Source organism: Pteropus medius, unplaced genomic scaffold, assembly GCF_902729225.1.
Source record: "Pteropus medius unplaced genomic scaffold, Ma_sr-lr_union100, whole genome shotgun sequence".
NCBI lineage: Eukaryota > Metazoa > Chordata > Mammalia > Chiroptera > Pteropodidae > Pteropus > Pteropus medius.
In genome coordinates, this window is record NW_024355990.1 from 12,882,107 (window position 1) to 12,895,720 (window position 13,614).

Consider the following 13,614-nt stretch of genomic DNA (forward strand, 5'->3'; position numbering starts at 1 on the left):
TCTCTCCCCCAAGTCAAGCTGAGCTCATCTATGCATTAGATGGATTCCAGAATAATTGTGCAAAAAATACAAACTTGGACAACAGATCATTTTTCCACTGGCTTTCATTTTCATGTTGCTTATGCGCTGCATGAACTGACTGGCATGAGGAAATGGCTATGGTACCTTAAAAGACAAAGTACATAGGTTTTGTTTTATTTTTGTTTTTGAAAAAATGGCTTTAACATAGTGTAAGGGTGGAGAGAGATTTAAGGGGCTAAACTATTCCCATGGCTAATTTTTAACTCCCTTCTGATTAATTTAAACCATTCTAAAACTTACAGAGTTTTATATTCTTTTTTTTTTTCCATTATTTTCCCAGTCTTCCCCCTTTATAAGCTTGTCTAAGGAGTAATTATCAGTGCTAAACTCCACAGTGCTTATAGATAGGGTAATACTTGTAAAGAGGTGAAATATAAAATCCTTATTCTCAAGGAAGTAAGAAAGTATCCATTCTACTTTTTATAGTAATTCAAGCTTTGGCCAGATTTCTAATGTGGGATTTTTTCCTTTCCTAGGAATCATTACTGTCCCAGATCAGGACTTCAATTTGTAATGACTAAAGGAGAAGGAAAAAAAAATTCTTTAAAAAGCCAACTATTCGTCTGGTGGTCAATAAGAGAGTAAGATAAACTGGCAGGTTTGGACATATTAAGAAGTAGTATTTCTGTTTAATGAATGTCATGAATGATATTTAAGGGATTTGTGAGGATAATATTCATCATATATAGTTTTTACTTGATATGTTTACTTTATTACCTAACCCCTGAATAAAATTTTCCCACATGTATGATGCTATCTCTAAATTATAATATCAACATTTGAAAAAGTTCATTAGCTAGCAGGTGGCTCTTTCAGAATGTCTTTATTGATAAATACAACATAAAAGGGTATATTGAGCTTTAAAATATACATATCAAATCTTTCTCTCACTTTACTTAATTTATTAAATAAATCTGAATTTATTAAATTCACTAAATGATACACACATATATATGTGTGTGTATATGTGTGTGTGTGTGCATATGTGTGTGTGTATAACCTATTTTTTTACTAGTCACTTTCAGAAGCCAGGAAAGGAGGGAAAACATTGATGTTCAACCAACTCTGGTATATATCAGAACACTGTTCATTATGTTGTCTAAACAAAACAGATTATTCATACATATAGATGATTCTAAAATGGCTTTATTTCTTTTTTTTGGTGTCTTACTATTTTTATTTTTCAATTAAGAGTTAACATTCAATATTATATTAGCTTCAGGTGTACAGCATAGTGGTTAGACATTTAAATAATTTATGAAGTTATCTCTCTGATTAATCTAGTACCTACCTGGCACTATATATAGTTATTATAATATTATTGACTATATTCTCTATGCCATACTTCACATCCCCATGAGTATTTTGTAACTACTAATTTGTACTTCTTAATCCCTTCACCTTTTTCACCCAGCCCCATAACCCCACTCCCATCTGGCAATCACCAGTTTGTTCTTTGTATCTATGAGTCTGTTTCCATTTTGTTTGTTCATTTTGCTCTTTAGATTCCACATGTAAGTGAAATCATATGGTATTTGTCTTTCTATGTCTGACTTATTTCACTTAGCATAATACCCTCTAGGTCTATCTATGTCCTTGCAAATAGTAAATTTTTTTTTTAAGGCTGAGTAATGTTCTATTGTACATATGTACCACTTCTTTACCCAATTATCTACTGATGGGCACTTAGGTTGCTTCTATATCTTGGATATTGTAAAAAGCACTGCAATAAACATGGGAGTATAAATATCTTTTCAAATTAGTGTTTTAGTTTTCTTTGGATAAATACTCAGAAGTGGAATTGCTGGATCATAAGGTAGTTTTATTTTAAATTTTTTGAGGAATCTCCAGTTTTCCATAGGGAACATACCAATGTGCAATCCCACTAACAGTGTACGAGGGTGCCTTTTCTCCACATCCTCGCCAACACAACACTTGCTTTTTGATTTACTGATGATAACCATTCCCATAGGTGTAAGGTGATATCTCATTGTGGTTTTAATTTGCATTTCTCTGATGATTAATGACATTAAGCATCTTTTCATATGTCTATTGGAATTGCCATATTTTTAAAAAGGCAGCCAATGCCATGAAAGAATAAATGACAATGATATATTTATAATGAAAATGTCCTTTGAAACACTCTGCCCTCTGGTGTTTAAAATGTTCACCAGGGAAGGAGTATTCTGTCATTGCACATATTTATTACTCATATGGGCTGAATATATCAATTAATTTGAGCACATAATTTTCTATAAGGAGGAAAAATATGGTTTAGCATTTTAATAAGTTCTATTATTATAACATGAATATATATTCAGCGCTAAACTTTCTATAATCCCATACTATAATTCCTGTTCGGAGAGTCACTAAAAGGATCTCTTCTTAATCATGAATATTTTACTTATTTGTCTTTCATGATGCTTTGTGAATGAGAAGTACTTCTGATGACCAATATTTAGTCTTTACATTCAACATCTAACACTCTGTGAACTGCTCACATTCCACAGGAGGTGGGCATATAAGCAAGCAGAGAAGACAGAGACAATTAAGTATAAAAACAGGCTTCCTAGGAACTGTGGCATAAAATCATGGTGAATTTTCTGGGAAAGATAACAGAGGAAGCATGGACAAAGACGAATTTTTTTCCTGTAAACTTCATGGTATCTACTATGTTTAAAAGTGATACCTGACTCTTAGAACCACCAAATACCAGCTAAAAAGGATTGAAGGGGTTCAGAACAGGCATCCCAAAATGTGCTACTTTGGCATGTAGATTATTTTAAGCGGAAAGCAACTGGGGGTTCAGAAGAAACTTCTGCCCCTCCCTTAACTACCTAGAATCTAACTTGGGGACCTTGCCCATAATAAGAGTTATTACTAGAAAGATTTCTTATGACCTATCTACAGGTCAGGGCAAGCTCCTAATGACTGAGCATCAGCTCTTCTTACGGTCAGGCGAAAAATCTCCCTCTCCTCTGAAGCCCCAAGACTCTTCCCTCACCCTGGGCTCAGGATGCCACATGTACCCCATTTGACCTTTCTGCCGCTGAACCTCTCATGTATGTGGGGTCTCTGATCTCTCATGTATGTGGGTTAAGACCAGCCAAAAGAACCTAGAAGGATAGAAAATATTTTCTTCTTCCCTGGACAGGATAGCTGAGATTATTGACCAAGTGATTGTTAACTTTTTCACCTGTTAGAATTTCTTTTATCATTTTCCCCCATATAAACTTCCATTTGAAAGATTTTATCTATAAAAAAATTTATTTATTAATTTAAACAATTACTGTATTGATCACAGTAAGGTGACATAATTTCATCAAAAGCAAAATAAGTTAGCTTATATAATTTTGTGACAAGTAATCTGTGTTTTCTTTTAGGCTTTTTTAAATATTGAGAATTACATTCTGGGTATAGTACTGAATGTTATAGAGCTTAATGGCGTTTAAAGATAATGATATTTAAAAAGCAATTAACTGTCAAGTCAAATGTTTAACACAGTAAGTGCTAGGTACATAGAGAAACTCTCTACAGACATTTCTGTATTCCTCTCAGCTCTAAGATATTATTATTCTTACTTACATATAAGGACAGATGGTCAAAAAGAGTTAAGCTGTCCAGAGATACAGCTTACAAATGAATGAGTATGGAATTTTAACACGGTCTTTTGACCTACTGAAAAGCCTGGGCTCTTGACCAATACAGCACTATCCAAATCCAGTGTGTGTAAACATCACAAAAGGATTCATTTGATAATATATGTTGACATTTTGGTACTCAAAATATACATACTGACGAAGACTCCTTGTTGTCAGGCTCCTTCTCGGCCCTCTTCTCCACTATGCCTCATAATTGGGCCTTATCATCTGCAGCATAGCATAGAATCCTGCTAAGTCAGTTTAGCTAGAATCTCCCTTGATATCTGATCACCCTGGCCTGCCTTCAGCAAAAGTTCTGTTAAATTAGTTTAGCACAAATCTCCCTATCGTTGATGTCTCCTCTTAGTAATTTTTCATACACTGTTGCCCGCCCCACCTTCCTCCTTGGCTATAAATCCTTAGCTGTCTTTACTATATTAGAAATTGAGCCTAGTTCAATACTGAGGTCTCTTTTTCCCCATTGCAATAGTTCCTGAATAAAATCCCTCTTTACCACTTTACAGTCTGGCTCTGATTTTCTATAACAGTACTGACTCATGATAACTGAAATGATCTAAACTGAATTAACTAATAACTCCCTAATGTTCTCTACTTTCGGTATGAGAGGCTACAAGGCCAGCCAGGGGAGCCACGTCAACATTGAGTAAACCTTGGCATTTAGGACAGCATCATCATCTATCTTCAACGCATAAAATTAGAGACTCTGAATTAGAAACAGTACTTGAGTGAGGTCCAGATCCAGTTTAATTAGTACTATCATTCTAAGAGCTTAAAAGTATTCATATATAGTTTCTCATTTCGCCTATAAAAATATCTGGTAAGATATTTAATCTATATGGAAATTAAAATAGAAATATCTAACTTAAGACTAATGAGAGCTTAGATGACCACACGTCTATTATATTTTTTAATCTAATAAAATTCACTATAATACATCTTGAATTCTAGTATTTTTTTCTGAAAATACAAGATATTTACTCATGCTACGGTATCATGAGTACAGTGAAATAAATCAAACTGTGTAGACTAACATGATCTCTAAGCTTTTTATATTTTCAAATTGGCTTTTCAATAATTTTCTCAAGACTATGTTTCCATTTTATCCAAGATAAAAATGAGAATTAACATTTATTCAATGTTTATTACATGCTAGGTTGTATGTTTAAGAAATCTTATTTAATCTTCACAGCAACCTGTATTTTTTCTAATAATAAAATTCACTAAAGTATATCCTGAATTCCAGTGTTTCCAAAAAATTGCAAGATAATTATTCTTATGTGAAGAACATACAATAACACACTAGAATGTATCAGACTATGTACATTAACATTATGCATAGGCTCTTTTTAATGTCAAAATATCTTTAAATGATTTTCTCACGATGTCTCAGAAACAAGTCAATGATTCCATTTTATTCATGATGAAAATAATATTTTGGCTGAAGCTAATAGCTAAAATAACTATGCTGTAGCATGATCAGATTCGTTATTGTGACTTATTTACCTTCTAAACTGGCTTTGCTACATAGTCATTCCCAGATAGTGGTAGCAAATACTTTTTAAAATAGGGTCAAAATTGTGTTTTTTCCCCCCAGAGACTACATAATAATCTATCTGACATCAGTATTTGAAGGTTACTCCTCAGAAAGGTAGAGGGACTCACTTAAGGCAATTAAAAAAATGCTTGAAGGCCACCTTCCAACGGTTCAGAACTAATAATATTTGACATAGCTGAAAGTCACACAAAGCTCTTAAAATTATAATCTTTGCAACTAACATTTATTGACTGTGAATACTGAAAATTTAACTTCTACTAAACTTACAGAGTACATAATAGGCAAACAGTATGAATAGGTAAGTACTGAATGAATGAAACTACTGGCATTCTAATCATCAATATTTTAAGGAATATGCTGATGGGTTTCATGATATTATGATCAAAAACATCTTGGAAAGAGCACTGAATAAGAATCTAGAGAGCTGTGGCAATCCCGTTACCGCAAACAATGGGGGCCAACAGTGTGTTGTCCTTACATACTCTCTTCCACATCTTCCCTAATGCACAGCAATATCCAACTAAACCAAGTGAACCTTGAGGCTTGCCTGGCCTCTATGACTTCTAGTCTCTCTTTACTGCTTAAACCATTTGGCTATAACTTCTGCTACTTAGATAAAAAGGTATTAACCAATATACCAGATGTCTTGGGTGAGTTAGCTAACTTCTCAATTTCTTCACTGGTATAATGAGATAAATTTGGAGTTTAAGGGCCTGGGTTTGGAGTTTAACTCTGGCTCTGACAGCTTGCTAGTTGTATTATTTTGAGCAAGACATTTTACCTAACACTTAATTTACTCATCTGTAAATGGAGATACACATGAAGAATACAGGAGCTAATATGTGTGTGTGTTACAGTAGGTGTTCAAATGAGAATTATCATCATTATTTAAAAGTATGATTTTTAAAACATGTGAAGCTTCAAAGTTCGAAATTGGTATCTAATGTTAAAGGTAATTTTAAAAACTCCCTACCAAATTTAAACAAATTTTATTAACAATAACAGCTAAAACATTTGGAGCATTTAATGTTTGCAAATGCAGTTTTAAACAAGTATTAAACAATGTGATCATCATCAATAAGCAGGATGACTACCCATGAGGTAGGACAAATTGTTATCCTTGTTTTACATGAAGAAACAGAACCACAGCAGGATTATAGACTCGAGCAGTATGACCACAGAGCTAGTTTTTCTCAAGCAGTATGACCACAGAGTTAGTTTTTCTCTCAACCACTTTCACTGTTTATTAATTTGTTTTTGTACTGAACAGAGCAAGGTAGGTAGGTATGTAAATATTAGTTTTCAAGCTCCAAATTATATGTCTTTATTCTTGAGCAGGCCTTTCCCCAGTCTCACTCCATGAAGACTAAAGATAAGTCAAAGTATTTGGAAATGGAATGGACCTATTTTTGCAAATGGGTTTTCATATACACTTGTGTGAAGGACTAAAATAAATACACTAAGAGTACATCGGTTACATAATAACAATGACAAGAAAGTTACTCCATTATGATAAAAGAAACAAAAAAAAGATTGTCTTTTCACCACTTTTTAGAAGTTAAAGATCTATTTAAAGATCTGGAAAACTTGTACAAGGTTAATGAACAAGGGATGGGATGCCCTAGTCCCTCCACCACTTGCCAACAAAATCTGATTAAAAGGTAAATCGGATCACACTACTTCCCATTCCAGCTCTGCTTAACACCCTACAGAGTAGGCTCCTTACCATGACCCTAAAAACGCTGGCCTCTGCCTATCTCTTCAACGATTTTCTAGTACCCTCCCCTCTTCCTTTCTCTGCTGAAGCCACTGAAGCCACACCTGTCTTCTTTCAGCTCCTTGCACATGCCAATGCTGCTTTCTGCTTTAAGACTTTTGTACTGGCTGTTTCCTCTGCATGGAGGGCTCTGATCCCAGATCTCTCAGGGCTGGCTCCTTTTCATTATTCACATTTCAGTTCAAATATATTCCCCTCTGACTCTCTCTGATCACTCCATAGAAAGAAATCCTACCTCCACCCCATCTCTATCCCATTTCCTACTTTATTACTTTTGTAGTATTTGTCACTATCTAAATTATTTATTTATTGGTTATACATTTATTATCAGTCTCTCTCCAAAATGGAATATAAATATCTTGAAGGTGGGGCCTTCATTTAATTGTCTTTTTCACCACTCTATTAACTGTGTCTAGAGCAGTGCCTGACATCTTGTAGGCCCTAAACAAATACCTGTTGAATTATTAAGGAAAAAAGCACAGAAGAATAATAAGCAAACTACCTTGACTATAGCAGAGACAAGGGACTAAATATCAGAATGTCAAAAAGAAAGCAGAATAAGATGACCATTCTAGCTCTACTTATTTAATTTGGTTGGTAATATGAATACGAGAAATAGAAGGCACTTGAAAGTTTAAATGCATGGAAATAGATAAATTAGTAAGTATAGCCCTAATGGCTGGACTGAATTAATGCATTTTGTTAAGAACCAGTCTCTGGAAGACATTTCCTCATGGTCAGCTAATCTTTCTTTATTCACTTTCTTTTTATTTATTCATAACAAAATATAATTAGGAAAGAAAAGATAACTGATGAATAATCGACTAAGATTTTAAATTTAAATTTCAAAGTAATTTCATTCTGCGTTAAACCAGAAAATTCTTATCATCTGCTTCAATTGGCAGAAAATTGGCCACAGAAAATTTTCATGGCATCCTCCTTTAGAAGACAGATTCTTTTCATTCAGAAATTTAAAAATGCATTGCCAATCTCTAAATCCTTAGGCCCTTGACAGTCTCTTCAGCAAATAAAACAAAACTATTTGACAGGATACATTTACTTTGAACACTGCAAAATTAAAACTGAATCGTTCATACATGTAATTAACCAAGTATACCTCTTATTATGGCTTCCCTGCATCACTTCTGTGATATGTGGCATGTTATTGACTTTGATATTAAATGTGTTTATCTTTTAATAAAGGTTGCCTATTTAAGTTGAAGTTCAAACTAGGACAGGTAAATGGGATAGGAATGTAATTATCTCTAAAACCTCAGGAAATACAGCTAATTTGTACAAGGAAACAATTTTTCCTGCTATTTCTTCTGTGTGGTAAAATGAAGAACATTACTTGAAAGCCATCGGATTTGGTTATTTGTTATTTTCAGTAATCAATAATATCTTAAATTGCAAGGAGGGGGAATTTGTAAGCAATAAAATTTTAATAAAGCCCAATCACATAAAGTTTATCCTATTTTTTAGATATCAGAAGGAAATAAGTATTTTAGTAAAATGTTATTAAGCTATTTATTAATTTTATCTAATAACCCAAGAATCAAAGTAGGCTTTAACTCATTTGAAAATGCCTGAAAAACAATAAGATATAAGAAAAATAACTTATGCTTTGTGGAACTATAGACTAAAGACATACTATTATTTTAATAAAAATAGAAACATTGTGAAAATTTCATTCAAAATAGATGGAACAGTCTAAAAATTCCATTTCCTCCACTCCTCTTATTTTCTTTATAATTGTCATATAATAATTAACATCCCCCTCCCCTCCTGCCACTACTGTCTAGCTCAAAACCAGGCACATAGGAAGTGGTCAATATATCCTTTGGGAATGACTTACTTTCTTATGTCCATACATTCATAAACCATCAATACCAAGTCAATGCACTCACTAGGATATATATAGATGTTAAAAGAAATCTAACAAAATGACCCATATTTTCACACGTAAGTATCATTCAAGACACTAAAATTTATTTCCTGAAAAAGGTTAAGAACAAAAGTTCACTTAATAAAGACACAATTTCATACCTAACAACTTGATCTGATGGGCAATTCATATTATGAGATCATATTAAAGTCAGTGCAATCCACAACTTATGAATGATAGAAAACATATTAAGAAGTGGAGGAATGTACAATGGAGAGGAAAATATCTAAATCAGTTTTTAAAAATAGATATGAAATACACAAACCAGGATTTCAAACAAAAATAAGACTGATGTACCTCTGCTGAACTATGAAGCTCTTATCCTAAAATTATAACACCTCCATCTGTTAATCTGACACGAACAAGCTGATAAATGAAATCAGAACAACAGTGTATTCTGGCAAAACCTGAAATTTCCTGAAAGCCTAGAAAAATATGTCTACAACAGATGGATCATTTAGAAAATAAATACATCAATCTGTCAAACTGAGTACTACTCTAATTCCCTAAATTAAAATCAGTAGGAGCTCCACTTTCCAAGAGTCTGTCACATTAGGAAGGCCAAAAAGGAAAACCTAAAGATGCACATAAACATATCTGATATGACCTAAAGTGTCATACTGTTAGGTTTCCTGTTAAACATACTAAGTTTAGGTAAAGTCCTTACCAGTTAACTTCTTCACAGGTTGGAGCCGAACACTGATAGACTGATGTGTGAGTAAGGGGGAGGATGGAAGAGAGCGAGACATGCCCTCCATAATCCGAATGTGCTGCATACCTTCACTCACTGGAAGTGGTGGGACGGCGTAGTCTGGCTCAAAAGCACAATCGCTTTCTGTGGAGATGCCACCTGTTAGACAGAAGAGGAGAGAACAAAGAAGTTGGTGAGAAAGAGTCTTCCTTCTCTATTAAAATTTATCTTTTAGGATGATTCAGAACAGCACACACTGATATTGACCTTCACTGTGAAAAGCCAAATAAATCATTTCCAACATATACATTCATTTCTACACTTACTGGGTACTTAACTCCAGGCCTAGCGCTAGGAAACTGAACACAGGTAAAATGGGTTCTTCTTTCTAAGGGTTTCACTGTCTCAGGAATGATGTAGTCATATAAAAAATTAATTACGGTATAAGGCAATAAGTGTTACAATTAGAGCAACCGTCTTCATTTCTTTTCCCTGATAAGACAAACATGAAAAAAAAATATTCACCTACTTAACAATCCAATATGTGCAATTGCTAACAGGATCACTCTATTTCTTACCCACTTCTCCAGGAAAGTATGTGAAAATACAAGTAAGGCTGACATTATTATATGATGATCTCTGAATCTCCTCTAACATTTTAAAAAGAGTAAATTAAATGCTATTTACTTCCACTTATATACTGTTAATTTCTACTTCTGGTAATGGCAGATTATGTACTTCAGACCAAGTTTTCTCTAAGAAAAACTAGAACTACATAAATTTAAAACCTTCCTGAATATACTGGAAAGTGAACATGATGAAGAATTATTAGGAAAAGACTGAATCCTGGCACTTAGGTCTAAAGAAGCTGGGAAGACCAATATTGGCATGTAGGGAGAACCAAGCTGTGGAGGAGGACATGGTAAAACTCCAACACTTTTGTGTGGAAGCCCAAAGAGCTGTACTCTAGGAGTAAATATGAACCCAAGTTAGACTGGCCTTTACAGGACTGAACCTCAGCTCCAATGTCTACCACAAAATTAAGGCAATCCGTGACTGCTAGTACATGCTAAAAATAAACATAAATCTTTGAGGAAGATAACATCACACAGGTGTCAAATTATTTCCACAACTTTTCATATACAGTATCTGGCCCTTAATTAACAATAGTAAAGTGATAAGATGACACACACACACACACAAAAATCAGAAAACCATGAAGAAACAGTCTCACAGGATTATAGAACCACGAGGCATAGAATTTAAAGTAGTATGCTTAACACTGAAAAGATTGAGATATTCAGGAATAAATTTAACCAAGGAGGTGAAAGATCTACACTGAAAACTATGACATTGATGAAAGAAACTGAAGACGACACAAATAAATGGAAGGACATCCCATGTTCATATACTAGAAGAATTAATCTTTTAGAATGTACATACTATTCAAAATGACCTAGGGACCTAATGCAATCCCTATCAAAATTCCAATGTCAATTTTCACAGAAACAGAAAAAACAATTCTAAAATTTGTATGCAACCAGAAAAGACCCTGAAAAGCTAGGTAATCCTGAGCAAGAAGGACAAAGCTCGAGGCATCATACTTTCTGATTTCAAATCATATTCCAAAGCTAATAGTAATCAAACACATTTGGTACTAGAATATAAACAGACATATAGCATACAAATAGACCAGTGGAACGGAATAGGGAGTCTAGAAATAAAACCACATATATATAGTCAATTAAGCTTTGACAAGGGCACTAAAAATAAACAATGGGAGATGGAAAGTCTCTTCAATAAACAGTGTTGGGGAAAAGGCATAACCACATGTAAAAGAGAAACTGGATTCTTATCTTACATCTTATATAAAAATCAAATGAAAATGGGTTAAAGACTTAAACATAAAAACTGCAACCATAATACTCCTAGAAGAAAACAAGGGGAAAGCTCCTTGGAATTAATCTTGGCAATTATTTTTTGGATTTGACATCAAAAGTATAGGCAACAAAAGCAAAAGTAAACAAGTGAGCTACATAAACTAAGAAGTTTCTGCACAGCAAAGGAAACCATCAATAAAATGAATCTCAATTTAATAGCAAAAACAAACAAACAAAGAACTCCCCCCCCCACAAAATAACTTAATTAAAAAATGAGCAAAGAGCCTGAATAAATATTTTTCCAAAGATGATACACAAATGGTCAACAGGTACATAAAAAGGTGTTCAATGCCACTAATCATCAGAGAAACGCAAATTAAAACCACAATGAGATATCACCTCATATCTGTTAGGTCAGCTATTATCAAAGAGTCAAAAGATAACAAATGTTGGCAGTGATGTGGAGAAAAGAGAATCCTCGTACGCTATTGGTGGGAATGTGAATTGGTACAACTATTATGGAAAACAGTACGGAGGCTCCTAAAAATATTAAAAAATAGAACTATCATACAAAGCAGCAATTGTACAAAGCAGTATGTATTAAAAGGAAAAAAAATTACTAGCTCAAAGAGATATTTGCACTCCCATGCTCATTACAGCATTATTCACAGTATCCATAATGTGGAAACAACCTCAGTTTCCACTGATGGATGGATAAAAAAGATAGACAGACAGATAAAGAAAATGTGATTTTATACATACACATACACACACAGAGGACTACCATTCAGCCTTTAAAAAGAAGGAATCCTGACACTTGTGACAACATGAATGAACCTGGAAGATATTACAGTAAGTGAAATAAGCCAGACATAGAAAGACAAATACTACATAATCTTACTTATTGTGGAATCTAAAAAATAAAGTCAGACTCATAGTAATATAGGGGAGAACAGTGGTTACCAGAGGTTGGGGGTGAAAGAAGATGTGGTTCAAAGGGTACAAACTTTCAGTTATTAGATGAATAAGTTCTGGATCTTAGCAAATGGACATCTTAATTAGACTGATTGTGATCATCATTCCACAATGATTTTTAGGTTTATCAAAACATGTTGTATACCTTAAATATATACAATTTGTATTTGTCAATCATCCTTCAATAAAGCTGGGGAAAAAAAGAGTAGGAAATAAACAAAAAAAACCCCAAGAACATGATATTACATAAAATGATAATAATGTAGTTTAAACTGAGAAGATTAAATCAAGTGTCTCGTTTAAGGTTCCCAATTGTGTTACAGTTGTCATTTCGTCATATGTAATTCTAACTCATTTAAAAACTGCTGTAGCATATCATGTACTATAATTTAATCAGTTTCTTGTTAATGGCCACTTATGCAGTTCTTTACCACTCCTAGATACAGAATTACTGATCAAAAATGCTGAGAGTTTCTACTGAGAAATATTGACCAAATACTGTATTAAAAGTCTCTGTCATGTTGCATGTTTTAAAAAAGTAGTATGCTTAATATTTGAGGAAAATAAAAGTTTAGAATTTCAACAATAAATTAGAATTATGAAAATAAAAACTCAATAGATTGAATAATGGTTTAGATACGGATAAAGAGAGAATTAGTAAACTAGAAGATAAAACATGTGAGCATCAAAGATAGTCTTCGAGAGTAAAAAGACAACCCTCAGAATGGGAAAAAATATTTGCAAATCATGAATTTGATAAGTGTCTAGAATTCAGAATATATAAAGAACCCCTACAACTTAACAACAAAAGACAAACAACTTAATTCAAAAGTGGCAAAAGACTTGAGTAGACATCGCTCCAAAGAAGATACACAAATGAACAATAAACATATGGAAAGATACTAAACATCATTAGTCATTACAGAAATGTAAATCAAAGCCATAATGAGATACTACTTCACATCCAGTAGGATAGTTATTTTTTTAAAAAATAAAATAAAAAAACAGACAACAAAGAAGTGTTGGTGAGGATGTGGAATCAGAATCT

The 13,614-nt window shown here is 33.5% G+C and overlaps 1 protein-coding gene across 6 annotated transcripts in view; it reads right to left on the bottom strand.

Annotated features, from left to right (window-relative positions):
• Positions 1 to 13,614, bottom strand: part of TANC2 (tetratricopeptide repeat, ankyrin repeat and coiled-coil containing 2) — a 296,707-nt gene that overhangs the window by 182,220 nt on the left and 100,873 nt on the right. For 3 of the 6 annotated variants that reach the window (XM_039859913.1, XM_039859912.1, XM_039859911.1), the window contains exon 4: positions 9,799 to 9,870. In XM_039859913.1, coding sequence (XP_039715847.1) covers positions 9,799 to 9,870 — 72 coding nt within the window. Of the gene's footprint in view, positions 1 to 9,687; positions 9,871 to 13,614 lie in introns of all 6 variants that reach the window. The other 3 variants (XM_039859910.1, XM_039859909.1, XM_039859907.1) reach the window with 1 other exon arrangement.